The 17,771-nt window shown below is 39.0% G+C and overlaps 1 protein-coding gene across 1 annotated transcript in view; it reads left to right on the top strand.

Annotated features, from left to right (window-relative positions):
- Positions 1-17,771, top strand: part of LOC126353882 (nucleoprotein TPR-like) — a 342,294-nt gene that overhangs the window by 272,219 nt on the left and 52,304 nt on the right. Inside the window, exons 22-23 of the mRNA XM_050003086.1 lie at positions 6,217-6,412; positions 17,482-17,645. Coding sequence (XP_049859043.1) covers positions 6,217-6,412; positions 17,482-17,645 — 360 coding nt within the window. The remainder of the gene's footprint in view (positions 1-6,216; positions 6,413-17,481; positions 17,646-17,771) is intronic.

Here is a 17,771-nt window from a genome sequence, read left to right as displayed (position 1 = left end):
TGGCACAGGAAGGGGTGAATTATGCTGCCACAAAAATCTTTGGTCATTTGCCAAATAGTATTAAAATCCGACAGATAGCCAACCAACATTTAAAAGCAAATTACAAGAATTTCTGAATGACCACTCCTTCTACTCAATAGATGAATTCGTAGATATGAAGTAATAACTGTAAAAATTATTATTATTTTGTGTAAAGAAAACTGATGTTAAAGTGACATGTTCCACATCATTAGATAATGTCGTATTCATGATATATGGGACAAGGATTAATGTATGAATGTTATTAAAGTACACATCACAATGGCAGACAGACATGTACTAACATGTTCACCAGTGGAAGTGCGTTCTGTTGTCTAGTACAAATGGGCACACGCATCTAGTGTCTCTTGTCAGTCATGAATGCCTACAGACTGGTATGGTGGAGAGGTCATGTCTCATCAGATGGTAAGTCACTGATTTTGCGTGTTCAGAGAAGAAGATAAAATGTGGAGGACGAAGGTCGAAGTGGGTGTTCTCTCCACATTCACAAATCAAAATAACATTGCAACCCAATGCTGAGGTGGAGCAGGCACTGAGTTTTACCAGAGTTGTTTCCTCAAATTGATTGCACACTGTGGCAAATGCCTCATTGTTGGTGGCTACTATGTCAGAAAACAGCGGATGGTGCATAGTTCATGGTGCCATGGTGTGTTTGTTTTTGGCAATACAGTTTCTGTGTGAAAAACTGTGATGAAACTTACTTTCAGGACATCCCTCTTACAAATTTAATTGATTATTCTATTAATTTAATAATTTAGATATATTATTTGACATATCTCTCTCTCTCTTAAGATTGCAGTGCACTTCTAGTGGAGAGCACGCTCATTATTTCTGTGAATAATTTGCCTGGTAAAATAACTGTACAACATTATTGTAAAATGTCTTCTTTTACCACAAAAAAGTTTTTAGCTTTTCATTCAAAGTAGTTGGTGGAAGAAAATGCTAACCCACAATTTAGTAAGCATTAGTCTGTTCATATGCCCTGTTTCCATATGCCCTGCATGGTGCCAACAGGCATATCTGTAAGCGCCTATAGGAAATGCTGTCTACTGTGTAAATAGCTTTGTCTTGTTGTATTTATCATCTTGCCTTTGAATTTAGGCATACAGTAACACAAAATATGCTCTTGGGCTTTAGCACTTTCTTTCGCTAACCCCTTCAGTTGAAAGCTTTCTGAAGATCGGTTTGTGAATTAGGAAGAAAAAAAATTGCAGTAAGTCTTACAATTAAATGATTTCCTTATTTTTCAATCTCTGTATACAAGTTAGTTGCATTCCAGTTAAAACATTTAAGTAATTATTGGGGAATTTGATGTTTGCTGAGGCCATAGTAAGAAAAAAATTTTTGTCTAGAGACATATTCATACGTACATTTTTGTCTTCTAATGTTGTGATGTGTGTGTTTTACAACTAGGTGACCAATAGATACTGGAAATAATGTCTGACACTTAGGGATAAGGTCTTTAGTTTGTTCTGTTTTGTATTTGACTTTTTATGGCCCACCCAAATGCAAAAGTCATATATCAGAACGTGGTATTGGGCAAGGTAATCTTCATATTTTGTTGCACTTTCATCCATTGGGAGAAAAGATGATCAATATTTTTATGAATCTTATTGGCTCATGTCGGATGGTCAACTTCAGCCAATCACGTATGCTTGTGCATTACGAAATGTGTCTGCATAATTGGTATTGTGTGGTTTTCACACACAACAGAAATAGGTTGACATTTGTCAACATACATGTAATTGTCTGGGAAGAAGCACTGTGGAGGCAACAACCACCTAGCTCCAATACGGGTGGGAGTGGACATGAAATTGGTCGGTAACCGTGACATCTATAGCCTTGCCACAAAGGGGAATGTGTTATGTGGATTGTATTGGAATGCTTTTCAAGGTAGACATATGCAAACATCCATGACTGAGCAGAGAGAGGAGGAGGATGAGATGGACAGAGAGTGAGGGTGCCTGAGGAAATTTCCAGACAGGATGGGGAGAGGAAGACATGGATTTGTGTGTGTGTGTGTGTGTGTGTGTGTGTGTGTGTGTGTGTGTGTGTGGAGGGGGGGGGGGGTGATGGACAGTGAGTGGGGGAGGAGGGATAGGTTGGGAGAGGGGCTGAAGGAAATGGACGGGGGGGGGGGGGGGGGGGGGGGGTGAACGATATACACTGACGAAAGAAAAATTGCAGCAACAAGGAGGAGTTGAGCAACATAAACAAAAGTTGGTAGGCATCTTTCTACATCTGAAAGATTATGTCTCTTCAGATTTCACACCAATCACATCAGAGTTACACCTGTTTAGGGGACCACACCCTGCCTGTCTAACCCATGTTAATTTAGGCAAGTATTTGACCCATTTCTGAAAAAAAAAAAAAAAAAAAAAAACTATTTGATGCAGGACCTTAATATTTTTACTGTTAAGTTACATTATGCTAATAGAGTCAACTTTATTAAAATCTACTTTATCCATTTTATAGATTTTAAGAAATACTTTTTTAAATTTATTAGCAAAAAATAATAAGTTTTTTCTGCAGAAAATATTTTTTTGTGAACTTCCTAATGGGGAAATATGATTGTAGTACCAGAGGTGGCTTTTTATGTTATACAGAGTCTCTGAAAATTTCATTCATTTATCTATGATAGTTTCTGATATAATGGGGCATATATATTGAAAATTTTAGTTTGCGGGAAATTGACTTTAAAGAAAGAAACTTTTGAAATTTGTTACTTACAGTTACTTAAAGCTACCCTGCTGCATATGATGACCCTTCTTTGGCCTCTAGCAGCTCTTCCAGCTTCTTTTTCACCTTCCTGGATGTTTGTCTTGCTTTCTTGGCCATATTAGATGCAGACCTGTCTGCATTGGCTATCCTCATTTTATCACAATGTTGCAACCCAGTGATCATATTTTCACCAGGATTAATTCCCAGCTTTTTCAGTACCCAACACTTTCCAATACTACCACAATTGAATGTAATAACAGCATCATGAACTACTAGTTACATTGTATGCATGCCTACAAATACAGTTTTAGAAAGGCGGTTCCAAATTATGCTGTTGAAACATTCGTTTGGGTTCTGTGTCTGCCCATGCAGACATTTCCTTAGAAGGTCAGAATGAGCCAGGTCTCTGAAAACTGCAGCAGGAAGAGAATGCTGGTGAGAATAAGATTCTTCAGTTGCCTGAGCCCTATTATATTTGCGCTACGAATTTTCTCCTGATGGACACAATCCATGACATGGCTTATCATCGGTAGAGGGCTTGTGGAAGAATATGGACCAAACATCTCTCTTCATTGCCTCCAGTTTTTCTTTATTTTTCCTAATTGCTTGCCCATAGTATACCTACAAGTTGTCTATTTCAGTTTTAGTTAACCAACCTTGTCTGGTCAACAATTTTCCACTTCTAATTTCTTTCCTCTCATATCAACAGTTAGTTTTCTCAGCCTTGATCCCGAATGTTTTTTTAACATGGCCTACACATTCTATTTTGCTAATAATGGCACCTCCATATGGCTTAGATTTCACCACATTGTTGTATGCCTTACTGTCAACATCGCTCAAATATTTGGTGTACCGTACGCCTTTTGTCTCTACGGAGCAGTGATATATTTGTTGTACTCCATGAACTTCCATACCACCACTTGTTCCTCTAAAATTAGACACACAGTTGTGTTCAGGTTCACTGACTTTACAACATTTGCAGTATTTAGACATTATCTCCACATCTAACACTTTACCGGTGTCTACACTTGTGGTAGTCCCTACTCCATTCAGAGAAATATATCCTCTTTTCTGCCAATTTCCATAAAGTGCAACTGCAAAATCCGAACATCCATCATTTTCTTCCACTGCTTCCCTAGCAGCCAGTTTCACGTTTTCCTCACTGACCTCACATACAGCTTTCTCTAATATTGCAGTCAGTTTTTCAAATTTATTTGGTGGTTGATTTAAGTTCATCACTGAGCAAAATGTTCTCTCTGCAATGCCTATAAGGCATAAACTAATCTAGTATTGATTTCATAAGTTTCATAAGGGCCACTTGCATCTTGTTTTGAAGAACTTATAAATGAAATCACAGCTGAGCATTTAGTGCAAATTAAATCCAAAACAGTTGCTAGACCTTGCAGTCTACATTGTGCAAATTTAGAAATTGCATCAGATAATATTCTCAACTTTATAATAATGGTGAGAGCTTCTTTGATAATGCACTTGTTGAAGAATTACAATTAGAAACATCGTTGCCAGGTGACGTAACCTCTTGTACAGAAAGCTTTCTAAACTTGTTTCCTCTAAATTGTCGTTTCTTGAAAATGCCTTTACGTTCAATAAACACAACAAAACACACGTAAACAAGCACTGCAAACGCAAGTGTAACAACTACTCGCAATCACACTTGAACAAAACTAACTGCTTGTTTGAAAGCGTGTTGTTTACAAACTGCAGAAACAAAAGAATACCGACTGTTGCATTCCTAGGATAGCCAACATACTCAGGAAAAAGATAAACTAATGTGCAATGTAGGGGATATAAAGATCTAAAGTATATGCAGAAATGTGGGTGACAGAAAAGTAGGTGTGGCACTTACATACATGTGGTAGGAAAATGCTCTTTAAATGTCCAAAAATTTTTTTCAGCAAAATCCGTTTCAAAGTACTTAAATAATCTATCAAAATATGATGAAAACCGAAAATTGATTTTTTGGACCTGAACCAGGGTGTGGTCCCATTAAGCCACTAAGGGGTTGCAAATCAGGTTTGTTTTAAATACACATTCTAACAGTCCTGAGTGTTTGTTAACTTTGAGATTGGACTTGGTGAATTGATGTTAGTCACTAATACCTTTAAGGAAACAAAGACGCCTTTATCAACACCTCACTGAGTTTCAGTGTGGTCATGTAATAGGGCTAGAGAAGCTGGATGTTCCTTCTGCGAAACTGCAGAAAGTCTTGGCAGGAATGTAGCTGCTGTACATGATTGCTGGCAGCGATGACCATAAGATTGCACTGTTGCAAGAGGACAGAGCTCCAGGCAGCCATGTGGCACTACCGAGAGGGAAGACCCATCATGTTCATGGTTGTGGCACATCATACTGCATCTGAACAGCAGCTAGAGCAACAGTTGGCACTACAGTGATACAAAAATCTGTTACAAATCGGTTATTTCAAAGACAGCTCCAAGCCAGATGTCCCGAAGTGTGTATTCCACTGACCCCAAACCACTGCCAATTACGACTTCAGTGGTGTCAAGCGAGAGGTCATTTGAGGGCAGGGTGGAAGTTTGTTGTGTTTTCTGATGAAAGCTGGTTCTGTATTGGTGCCAGTGATGGTTGTGTATGAAGAGGAGGCCAGTTAAGGGTCTACAACCAACCTGTTTGCATGTTAGACACACTGAACCTGCACCTTCAGTCATGGCCTGGGGTACTATTTTGTATGACAGTAGGAGCACTCTCTTAGTTATCCCATGCACTCTGACTGCAAATTTGTACATCAGTCCAGTGCTTTGACCTGTTGTGCTGCCATTCAGGAACAGCATTCTAGGGTGGTTTTTTTTCCCATCATGATAATGCTCGTCCACAACTCACTGTTGTGCCCAACATGCTTTACAGTCCATAAAGCGTTGACATGTTGCCTTGGTATCCTCAATCACAAGATCTGTCTCCAGCCAAGCACGTACGGGACATCATTGGACACCAACCCCAGTGTCATCCAGAATCAACATTAACTGTTCCTGTATTGACCACTCAAGCACAACAGGCATGGAACTCCATCCGGCAAACTGACGTCCAGCACCTGTATAACACAATGCATGCACATTTGTATGCTTGCATCCGACATTCTGGCTGTTACACCAGTTATTATTGTATCAGCATTTCACATTAACAATGGCTTATCTTCCGCTTGTATTGACTTGTGATCTTGCAGTGTTAATTACTTAAATACGTTACCTAGACATATGTATTCCAGAAATTTCATTATTGTACCGTAATTATTTCTTGGTGTTGTGATTTTTTTTCTGACAGTTTATGTGCCATACATGGATGAAGACACTGGTAAAAGACTAGTGTGTGTGTGTGTGTGTGTGTGTGTGTGTATTGTTCCATATGAAGGTTCGCTAGAAATATTTTTCCTCATTGTGAATATTCGTGCCATATGTCTTCATTTATTATATACCTTTTCAGCTTGAAACAGAGAAGGAGAAAGTACGAATGCTTCAAAAAAGGATCACTATGATGAGAAAAAAGCAAAATAGGGTGAATAAACAAATCATCATGGAGAAGTTGTCCCTTCTTCGAGAAAATGAGTTCCTCAGGCGCACAAAAAGACTGAAAAATGAAACCATTGCTGATTTAAGGAAGCGCCTGAGACAAACCTTAAGTAAATATTTATTTATGATCACTTTTGTACTCCATGAAATTTCAGTCTTATGGTTTTTTTTATTAGAATCAAATATAATAACACTGTGGTATTCGGTAATTTATTTTGTCTAGTTGTTGAGATCCGTACTAACTTATGGCTATTATGCTTATTTCCACCTACAAAGACATAGTGCAACTCCCAGTGACAGCCCCCACCCCCAAATGCCATGGACTTTGAGCCATGTGCCAAGAATTATTCTCTCATTATAAAGGCAGGGAGAACTGTGGAATTGCCTAGAAGTTGTATTAGATTAATTATGTTTTTGAAATAAACAAAATGCTGCTTCTCTTCCTTTGCGAGAATTAGCCTGCCATTGTATTTGCTCTGAAAGTTTCGGCTGTTCCACCCCTAATGAAATTTAGTAACAGAAATGCATCATATTACATTCCATTAGTTATAGTTATTGCATGCCTAGGGAATTTTCTATATTGTTATGTTTGTTTGTCACATATTCCAGTTCTGTAGCTTTCAGCCAAGACAAATCTCCGTTTCATTTTAGTATGTCAATCAGCAGCTAAAACCAAGAAATACTTGTTTATATAAATTCTCAGTTTCTTGTGTTCATTTCTGTGCAAATAAAATAACTAAACACTTGGCTTAAGTAACTTAAATTTATGAAAGAGCAAAAATGTAATTTTCTTAGAGTAAAATAACAAATAAGCTAAAAAAAGTTTGGCCATGTATTTGAACTCATGATTGTTCCGTTAACAGCCCAGTGTTTTGTCCTTGCGCTAATGTGTCACACAAGCAAATCCCTTTTGTTTAATCTTGTTAGATTGCACTGTTACTGGAATGCAATTTATGTTGTGGCTGTAATTCAGATGATAAACTGACTACGAAACAGGAAAGTGAAACACATAAATGAATTGAATGCAGCTTGTGGGTGAGGTGTTCATCCCAGTCTGTATGTTATGTGATGTTCTGTACTCATAAATGAATTTCTGGTTACCATTAATTAATAAATCTGACCGCCTGTGTTTAAACTCCCAAGTCAGAAAACCGTGTGTGTCTTCGTAGATTTTGTCTGGAAACTGAAGAGGTCTGTTATAAATCCCAGTCTTCCAAGAAATGATGTACAGGCCTTCTTTATTTATATCAGTATGTTTACCAATTAGTTACAACAGTGGAACACATCATACAATCTTTCCTGGCAAACAAACTGTATCAGTTACAATTTCATGCAATAATAATTGATGTTCACTCTCACCCAGATGACACCTAGCAGAAAAAAAGAAAAAGAAAAAAAAAATCCCAAACAGTAGGTACCACTCAATGTAGTAGTGCTAATGTTGTCTCAGCTTGCATATATGCTGTGTCCACCCATTCCAGAATACATGCACGTAAAACAAAGTTTCAAACAGTATACTATACTAACTCATTACTTAAATAAATTTTTTATTGTGGTGATCATCATTCATCAGTTCAGTAGATGCCACACAGCACATCATTTTACCAAAGTGATGTATTACACTACAAGGGCAGCTTTAACTATGGCACACAATGGCATGCAACAACTATTTTCATTATATTTAATTCATTTTGTAGTGGGATAAGTTCTGTTTCCAACTTCAAAAACTATTTTGATATGTTGGCTACATTTTGTGACCATATGTCTCATGGCACTGTTTCTTTGCAGTTTGTTAAGGTCACTGCTGGTATCTAAGTCTGCATTTCCATGACAGAGGGAGAGTGCTCAAGAGTTTGTAATGTTGGCTGTCACTCTGTTCCATACACAGTGGCAAACTTTCCTATAAATTTCTAACATAACTGGAGTGAATTTGCTCTCAATGAGAAATACTGTAACTAAACTAACACATATGTGCTGCACTAACTTTGACTTGTCGATTGTCATTTGTGCCACCATCACTTTGCATATGGCGAAGTGAGATGGCATAGCCATGATTTCATTAAATCACTTGAATGAGAGTATGATTCCTTCGAACGAGCACAACCAGTATCCTCCCCTGTATTTTATGAACCCAAGTGTTTGCTCCATCTCTTAAGAACTTAATATCAGTGGAGTATTAAAGCCCCAATCTTTTTTCGTACTTTTCATATGGGATAACAGCCATTGAAAACTTTCTTCTTTCTCTAGTTTGAAGCCAGATGATTTAATGTGCATGATTTTCAAGTACTTGGTTTAGTAGCAAACATGATGTTATCAGTGTACAACAATGTCCATGGGACTTTTCTCTGTAGATTTCTTGTGAAGGTGTCCATGATAAGACTAAAGAGTTGAGGTGACAAATCAGATCCCCACTACACACATCCACTGTCATAAGGAAGCTTTGTGATATTCCTGCTGGGCATATCACTTGGCTGGTGCTGCCTTTGTGTTACGTCTTCACTCATTCAATAAGTTTCTCTGAAACACCACAGCCCTAGGGGATATACCACATGAGCAAGTAAGGCAGTGAATCCAAGGACCAACTGAAGATTGAACCCTTTTATCAGAGGAATGTTAAATCTGAATCGTCTTCGTAATATGTATATGGGAACCCCACTCAATTTCTATTAGGTACGTAGCCACTGAACCTTACGTCAGTGTTTGTAACTGATCGTAAATAGCTGCAAGTTTTGTGTTTTGCCTTACGGAACTTCCTTCTTCACCTTTTATAATTTTTATTGCTTTAAGCAGTTTCTAGCCTTTTAACTGCTTATACGTCACCTTCTTCACATGAACATTGTTCGTGGTTTTCCCATGTCCATTTGTTTACTTTGATGTGGCAAGGTATTGTAATACCAGTTGTAGACTTCACTGTAGCAGCAACTGAGGTGGGAATTTAAGGAGATGGGACCTGGATAAAGTGAAAGAACCAGAGGTTGTGCAGTGTTTCAGGGAGAGCATAAGGGAACATTTGATAGGAATGGGGGAAAGAAATACAGTAGAAGAAGAATGGGTAGCTTTGAGGAATGAAATAGTGAAGGCAGCAGAGGATCAAGTAGGTAAAAACAGGAGGGCTAGTAGAAATCCTTGGGTAACTGAAGAGATACTGAATTTAATTGATGAAAGGAGAAAATACAAAAATGCAGTAAGTGAAGCAGGCAAAAAGGAATACAAACGTCTCAAAAATGAGATCGACAGGAAGTGCAGAATGGCTAAGCAGGGATGGCTACAGGACAAATGTAAGGATGTAGAGGCTTATCTCACGAGGGGTAAGATAGATACTGCCTATAGGAAAATTAAAGAGACCTTTGTAGAAAAGAGAAACACTTGCATGAATATCAAGCTCTCAGATGGAAACCAAGTTCTAAGAGAAGAAGGGAAAGCAGAAAGGTGGAAGGAGTATATAGAGGGTCTATACAAGGGTGATGTTCTTGAGGACAATATTATGGAAATGGAAGAGGATGTAGATGAAGATGAAATGGGAGATACAGTACCGCGTGAAGAGTTTGACAGAGCACTAAAAGACCTCAGTCGAAACAAGGCCCCCGGAGTAGACAACATTCCTTTAGAACTACTGACAGCCTTGGGAGAACCAGTCCTGACAAAACTCTACCATCTGGTGAGTAAAATGTATGAGACAGGTGAATTACCCTCAGACTTCAAGAAGAATATAATAATTCCAACCACAAAGAAAGCAGATGTTGACAGATGTGAAAATTACAGAACTATCAGTTTAATAAGTCACAGTCGCAAAATACTAACGCGAATTCTTTACAGACGAATGGAAAAACTAGTAGAAGCCGACCTCGGGGAAGATCAGTTTGGATTCCGTAGAAATGTTGGAACACATGAGGCAATACTGACCCTACGACTTATCTTAGAAGAAAGATTAAGGAAAGGCAAACCTACGTTTCTAGCATTTGTAGACTTAGAGAAAGCTTTTGGCAATGTTGACTGGAATATTCTCTTTCAAATTCTGAAGGTGGCAGGGGTAAAATACAGGGAGCGAAAGACCATTTACAATTTGTACACAAACCAGGTGGCAGTTAAGAGTCGAGGGACATGACAGGGAAGCAGTGGTTGGGAAGCGAGTGAGACAGGGTTGTAGCCTCTCCCCAATGTTATTCAATCTGTATATTGAGCAAGCAGTAAAGGAAACAAAAGAAAAATCCGGAGTAGGAATTAAAATCCATGGAGAAGAAATTAAAACTTTGAGGCTCGCGGATGACATTGTAAATGTGTCAGAGACAGCAAAGGACTTGGAAGAGCAGCTGAACGGAATGGACAGTGTCTTGAAAGGAGGATATAAGATGAACATCATCAAAAGCAAAACAAGGATAATAGAATGTATTCGAATTTAAGTCGGGTGGTGCTGAGCGAATTAGATTAGAAAATGAAACACTTAAAGTAGTAAAGGAGTTTTGTTATTTGGGGAGCAAAATAACAGATGATGGTCGAAGTACAGAGGATATAAAATGTCGACTGGCAATGGCAAGGAAAGCATTTCTGAAGAAGAGAAATTTGTTAACATCGAGTATAGATTTAAGTGGCAGGAATTCGTTTCTGAAAGTATTTGTATGGAGTGTAGCCATGTATGGAAGTGAAACATGGACGGTAAATAGTTTGGACATGAAGAGAATAGAAGCTTTCGAAATGTGGTGCTACAGAAGAATGCTGAAGATTAGATGGGTAGATCACATAACTAACAAGGAGGTATTGCATAGAAGTTGGGAGAAGAGGAGTTTGTGACACAACTTGACTAGAAGAAGGGATCAGTTGGTAGGACATATTCTGAGGCATCAAGGTATCACCAATTTAGTACTGGAGGGGAGCGTAGAGGATAAAAATTGTAGAGGGAGACCAAGAGATGAATACACTAAGCGGATTCAGAAGGATGTATGTTGCAGTAGGTACTGGGAGATGAAAAAGGTTGCACAGGTTAGAGTAGCATGGAGAGCTGCATCAAACCAGTCTCAGGACTGAAGACCACAACAACAACAACAACAAAATGGCTATTATAGCATCTACTTGTGTATGTGGTAAGGTGAGAGATGTGTTTCTTTAAAAAAAATGAGATGTCTGTATTTAGCTCTCCTCCTAATCCGTGATCGATGTGATGATTATACCCATCATTGACACCACCAGCAGGCCCATGAGAGTGTACAGAAGAGTACATTACACCCTGTTGCAGTGATGTGTTTTAGTTCCCTCCTGCACTTCTAGCCAAAATTTATCTTCAATTCCCTTATGACAGCCTGCCTAGGTTACATATGTAGAAAAGATGTGCAAATGGCAGCTATTAAGGAGCCAGAAAACAATGAATAACTGACAGACAGCTATGAAGCTTCTCACCATTACCACAACTCTTCTTGTGTTCATAGTCATTGTAAATTAATTACTGCTCTCCTCCTGTGTCCCAAGTTTGGCAGTTCTCTGCTGTGAACTGTCAGTGTTCCATTCTTCAGGATAGCAACACATACTGATCTGATTTGGACTTGCTTATTTAACAAATGTTGAACTGAATAAGTTGGTAGTCCTTGTTCATTTCTCAAGGTGGTCGGTTGAGGCCGTTACATACCACCTACTGGGAGGGATGGTATGTGATGCACAGGAATTGCATCAGCAGTTTCTATCTGACCTGTTGTACTGCTCTGGCATTAGTTTTCACAGTGCCTTTGCTGGTCAAATCAGTATGTGATTTTCACCGAGCAGTATGAGAGTTTGAACCTTTGAGGGAAATATGTTCCTATTGCTCCAACCCATTAATACAAGTGCCTGCTACACACTGGCATGTACATACTCCTTATACAAGACACTGCCTCTTCTGTCTCGTATCTCTTTACTGTAACAGATTAGTTAATAATAAATTACACCATGTAAGTCTCTCTACTTGCACTGACCTCAAGACACAAATCAACATGCTGTGCTACAAACTAATCTTCTTGAATGAGCAGCTAAAGCCAATGAATAATGTATCATAAAACACAAGCAGCAAGAATGTTGTTTGTGGTTTATAAGGTAACTACTTACAAATATCTCTCTTAACATTATAATTGTTACACTTGAGAATTATTTTTAAGTACTGTTTATGCCTAATAATCAGATTCGATTTCATGTTTACTCTGATTTACGAAATATCAACGCATAATGTACAATGCACTAAAAAAATGTGTTCCAAATTCTTATGGAGATAGTACTGGTCAAGCAAAAGTCCTACAAACGTATCCTTGGAAACAAAAACTTGTTCAGATATGGGCTGTTTTGTACGAGTCAGCAGTGGTCAGTACTGAATGGTGTAGGCTTACTTCCTGTTGATGTTAATTGTTTACTGTTACTGGCTATGTTTGTCTCTTTATTTCACCCTCAAACTGTCATTCTGTTGCCAAGTGTAGCACTTACAGCTGTCTCCTGTTAGCCATTTTGTATGTATCACTTTGAGCTTTTGCTAGCGTAGGAGTAAGATTAGCAATTCTGTAATGTGTGAACGACATAGACAGTGCATTGTAGTCTTATCACTCTACATGGGAAATCCTGATCTTCTGCTATCACACTCTTGTCATGTATGATGTAATCCATATTCAGTAAGTTGTTCCAGTGACTTACAGATATGAGATCACAGTAGCTCTTACAGGTTTCGTATTTTGTACAGTGAGGACTGATTGTTGTACAAAATGATTCTGAAAGAAGTGTGTGAAGAATTGGAGGTGGTGAAGGCATAAATCATACTTTTGCATAAACAGTTTTGTGTAAGCATTTCTTTATTCATATCACTTTCAGTATATTCAAACAATTGAAAATCTGTTATGCAGTAACAAGGATATGAAAAGGATAGACTGTGCTCACCACATAGAGACAGGCACACTCAAAAAGACTGCTAAATTCCGGCTGCGGTGGTCTCGCGGTTCTAGGCGCTCAGTCCGAAACCAAGCCACTGCTACGGTCGCAGGTTCGAATCCTGCTTCGGGCATGGTTGTGTGTGATGTCCTTAGGTTAGTTAGGTTTAAGTAGTTCTAAGTTCTAGGGGACTGATGACCATAGATGTTAATTCCCATCGTGCTCAGAGCCATTTAGACTGCTAAATAACATTCACCTGTCAGACATAATCGTTCATCAAATGTAGAAACTTGCACATGTTTACTCAGGTATTTTTCACATAATTGGCCAGTGTTGTTTCCGGGCACTAAGAATGTGTTTGAGGTGAGCAGTCAAATTTTCTGGAGTGGGTAACAGTGGTACAGAAAAGTTGAGAGACAGGGAGGTGGAAGGATAGCAGGGTAGGGATCAGAGAAGATGTTAGTGGTGATCAGAGTGTATAAGCACCCTGAAAAACACGGAAATTTTTCATTATGCTAGTTTTCCATAAAATTTTTGTAATTTTGACTTGTCAGAAGTAATAGTCTAAGAAAGAATTTCACTTTAGCCACTACTGTAAAATAATACTGCAGCGATAAATCATAAACGAGTGGATAACACCAAAATAAAACTTATGTTGTGGAGAAAATGAGCAATTTACAACAAAACACAGTGTACACACACGAGCGTCTGCCGACAGCAAAACGTGTCGAAGGCTTTGGGACAAAGACCAAGCAGTAATTCATAACAAAAAACTGCTTTCAATTAGTGCAATGTCACAACTGTTTACATTGTTAACAAATCACTGGAAAATATTATGAATGGTGGTTTGAGAAATTTTATTTTCAAAGTTAATTCCCTTTTACACAAAATTAATTAGGCTACGTGAGAGAATGTGTGATGAATTCCTCAATTCAAGGAGGGTTTGACTCTCTTTCAAAATAAACTGCTTGTTGGCTTCTGTCTTGGGTTCTTCGGCCAACGTTTTGCTTGATGAATTTTCTGACGTTTTGCCAACATGAGTGGCTGACATTGTCCAAGTTTAAACCCAATTGCTGGTGGTGGACTTGAGATGAGCTCGCAACCGTAGACTATATGTACATGTGTGCCATGTCCAAGGGCTTTCTTCTTTCTTGTTGAAGCTGTTCTTGTGTTTGTGTATTTCTATAGCTTCTCTGAACAAGCAGGTGTGATAGCTCTTCTCTGCAGCCAGAACTTCCGTGTTGGCAAATTTTATTACGTGGTCAGACGAGCACACAGCTGATTTCTCTACCTGCTCCAACCTGCAATGTCACTTATTTTCTATAATCCTGAAGTGATTGATCGTCCAGTCATTCCAACATGAACTTTCCGCATGTGCATGCCCGACATTGCAAGTGGGTCCCTTTTCTCCTTTGCGTGTCACTCTTTGATCTTCTTTGTCAATATGTGAATAGTCTTTATGCCGTGTTTGAGCAATATACGACCAATTCTGTCCATCACTCTGAGAATGTATGGCAGAAAGGCTGTCCCCAACATCTCTCTTTCTGATTTGTCACTTCACTGAGTGTTTGGCTCTGTTATACTTCTAATGTAACTTGTGGAATACCCATTGCTCCTCAGAACACTTTCCAAGTGCTGTATGTCATGTCTGAGGTGCTGCAGCTCACATACTCATCTTCCTTGCTTTATGAGAGTATTAATCTTGCCCCTTTTCTGTTTTGGGTGGTGATTTGATAGTTTGTAGAGGAATTGGTCCATGTGTGTAGGTTTTCGATACACTCTGTGTCCCAGGTTTTCACCATCCCTTGTGACCAGCACATCTTGAAATAGTAGGTTTATGTCCTTTTCCTCTTCCATGCTAAATTTTTTGTTGGCGTGAAGGCTGTTCAAATGTCTTAGGAAGTCACCGAGCTGTTCATCACCATGGCTTCACACAACAAAGGTATCATCAACATATCTGTCCACACCTTACATTTGCACCGTGCCAAGTCCAGCGCCTGTTCTTCGTAATCTTCCATGAAGAAGCTGGCCGCCACTGCACTATGTGAACTACCCATGGTGACACCTTCCAGCTGTTCATAGAAGTTGCCATTCCATGTGAAATAGCTTGTGGTGAGGCATGCATGAAAAGCTTTGTGATTTCTTGTGGGGAAAATTGAACCAATTTGCTCCAGAAAGTCACTAAGTGACATTTTCTTAAAAGAAAAAGAAACAACATCAAAGCTGACCAGGATATCGTTTGGTGCAAGTTTTACTTGCTTCAGCTTCTCAATGAAATGTCGTGGGTCCTCTGTGTATGTGTGGCAGGAGCATAGAGGAAAGTTTTTGTGCCAGTTTACACGTCGATGAGCCAGGAGCGCTCTCAATCACTCTTAGTGGAATGTTATTCTTATGGATCTTAGGTAATCCACTTACCTGAGATGGTAGGGCTTCTGTGTTGTACAGGTTCCTCTGTATGTCCACTGGCAGAGAAAACACCTTGATTAACTGTTGATTAACTAGTTTATATTCCATGTGATATGTTGCGTTGTATCTGTGCTTAATTTTCAGTACATTGTTGGATCTAACAGGTCCCAGATCTTCTGCTCATAATCTTTGGTCTTCATTACGATGGTCTCTTTTACACAGCTCCAGTTGCTGCACCTAGAAGCCCACTATCCTGTCCCCAGGAGTGGAGGGAAGCACAGAAGGGGAAAGGACTAAGCAGGTGCACCGGGGGTATAGCAGGCATATATAATGTTGGAGTGGGTTAGGGAGAAGGTTACAGGCAGGTGAAGGACAGGGACTCATGAAGGTTGAGGCCAGGGAGTGCACAGAAATGAAGAATACTTTGCATGGAGAATCCTCACGTGCACATTTCCGGAAAGGTGGTGTCTGTTACTTCCATTTGGATTCTTCCCAACAGCACTAGCTGTTATGAATTGCACAGGTTGGAACTCTCCCTGCAACATATCCTACATGACAAAGTGACCATCAAGAGCATGTTGAAGCTGTTCATGGATGATATTGTTGTGTGCAGAGAAATAGAAATGGTATAAGATTTTAGTGAAATGCCGGAGGCTGTGCAGAGGATTGACATTCAACACAGTGATTGGCAGTTGACTCTCAAAATAAAGAAAAGTAACTTACTCCCTGTGAATAGGCAGCGAAACCATGTAATGTCTGATTGCATGATTTCTGAACAAGTACCAGAAGCAGTGTCACCCATAAAATACCTGGGAGTATGCATACAGATTTAAAATGGAATGATCACATAAAATGAATTACAGGAGAGGCAGCTGTGAAACTGAGATTCATTATAAGAATCCTCAGGAAGCACAGTCCACCCAAAGGAGGTAGGTTTCAAAACCCTCATTTGACTGATACTTGCATATTGCTCTCCGTGTGGGAATCATACTAGAAAGAACTGACAGAGGAAATAGATAAGATCCAAAGTTGAGCAGCTTGCTTAATCACAGGTTCTTTTAGTAGGTGCAATAGTGTAATGAATGTACTCATCCAACTCCAATTGTAAGCATAGTGCATCAAGGTGTGATTTAATATTAAAGTTCCATGAGCGTACTTTCCCAGAAGAAGAAATCAATATATTGCTTCCTCCTACGTACATTTTGGGAAAAGACCATGGAGGTAAAATTTCGTAGATGAAACCTGACATGGATTCTTAACGGCAACTGTTCTTCCTGCACACAACTCGCTACTGTAACAGGAAAGGGAGGAAGTGACAATTGTACACGAGGTACCCTCCATCGTGTACAGTTAGGTGGCTTGCAGAATGGAAAGGTAGATGGATGTAAAGGTATTGGTGTATTCCTACTTGACGAGAACCTGCCCAGTTCATGGGAATTTTTGTCCCATGTGCATGATCAAATGGGGCAGCAAGATGTATTCACTCAGCTTCATGAGATTTTATATGAAGGCCCAGGTACATTTAAGATTTAGTTGTAACAACGTTTGCTGTATGCTGTAGTATCAGAAGTCAGATAGCAAATGTAGGACAGAATGGTCTATATTTCTATGAAGTATTTGTTTCTGGATGTACATGTATAAGATTTTCTAGTTCTAGCCAGTACTACCTCCATTAAGAATATAGAACACATTTTTAAACATTTTGTATAAAAACATCTTCCATCTATACTTGCTTTGGACATACTTACAAAGTAGTGGTGGTGGCAGTTGTCATTGTAGTAGTAGTAGTAGTAGTAGTAGTAGTAGTAGTAGTAGTAGTAGTACCCTTGGTACAAAAGGTACAATATTATTGCTAATTAAACAGTGCTGCTTTGACATTATCTTTTTCTGTTTCAATAAGATTGTGGCTACAAAATCCACGTTTCACATGTTCAAGAGGGTGTGCGTGGAGCACATGAAGCAGATCAATTTAAACAGGGTACTACTCAGAGTTATGAATATGAAGACACTCATCAGCATGAGGAGCAACAGCAGCCACATGAGCAGCATCACCAAGAAGAACAGGTATGTGCAGTGTGTAAGAAATGTTGCAACAATATGTCATTCCATTCTTTTAATTTATTTTTGTACTCTGTTTTATTTCCTTTTTCCTAGTTTGTTCTCCGTTTCTTCTCTTTAACCTCTACTAGC

The sequence above is a fragment of the Schistocerca gregaria genome, chromosome 3 (assembly GCF_023897955.1).
Source record: "Schistocerca gregaria isolate iqSchGreg1 chromosome 3, iqSchGreg1.2, whole genome shotgun sequence".
NCBI lineage: Eukaryota > Metazoa > Arthropoda > Insecta > Orthoptera > Acrididae > Schistocerca > Schistocerca gregaria.
The sequence above is the reverse complement of the archived record's forward strand: the minus strand, read 5'-3'. Positions and strand labels throughout refer to the sequence as shown.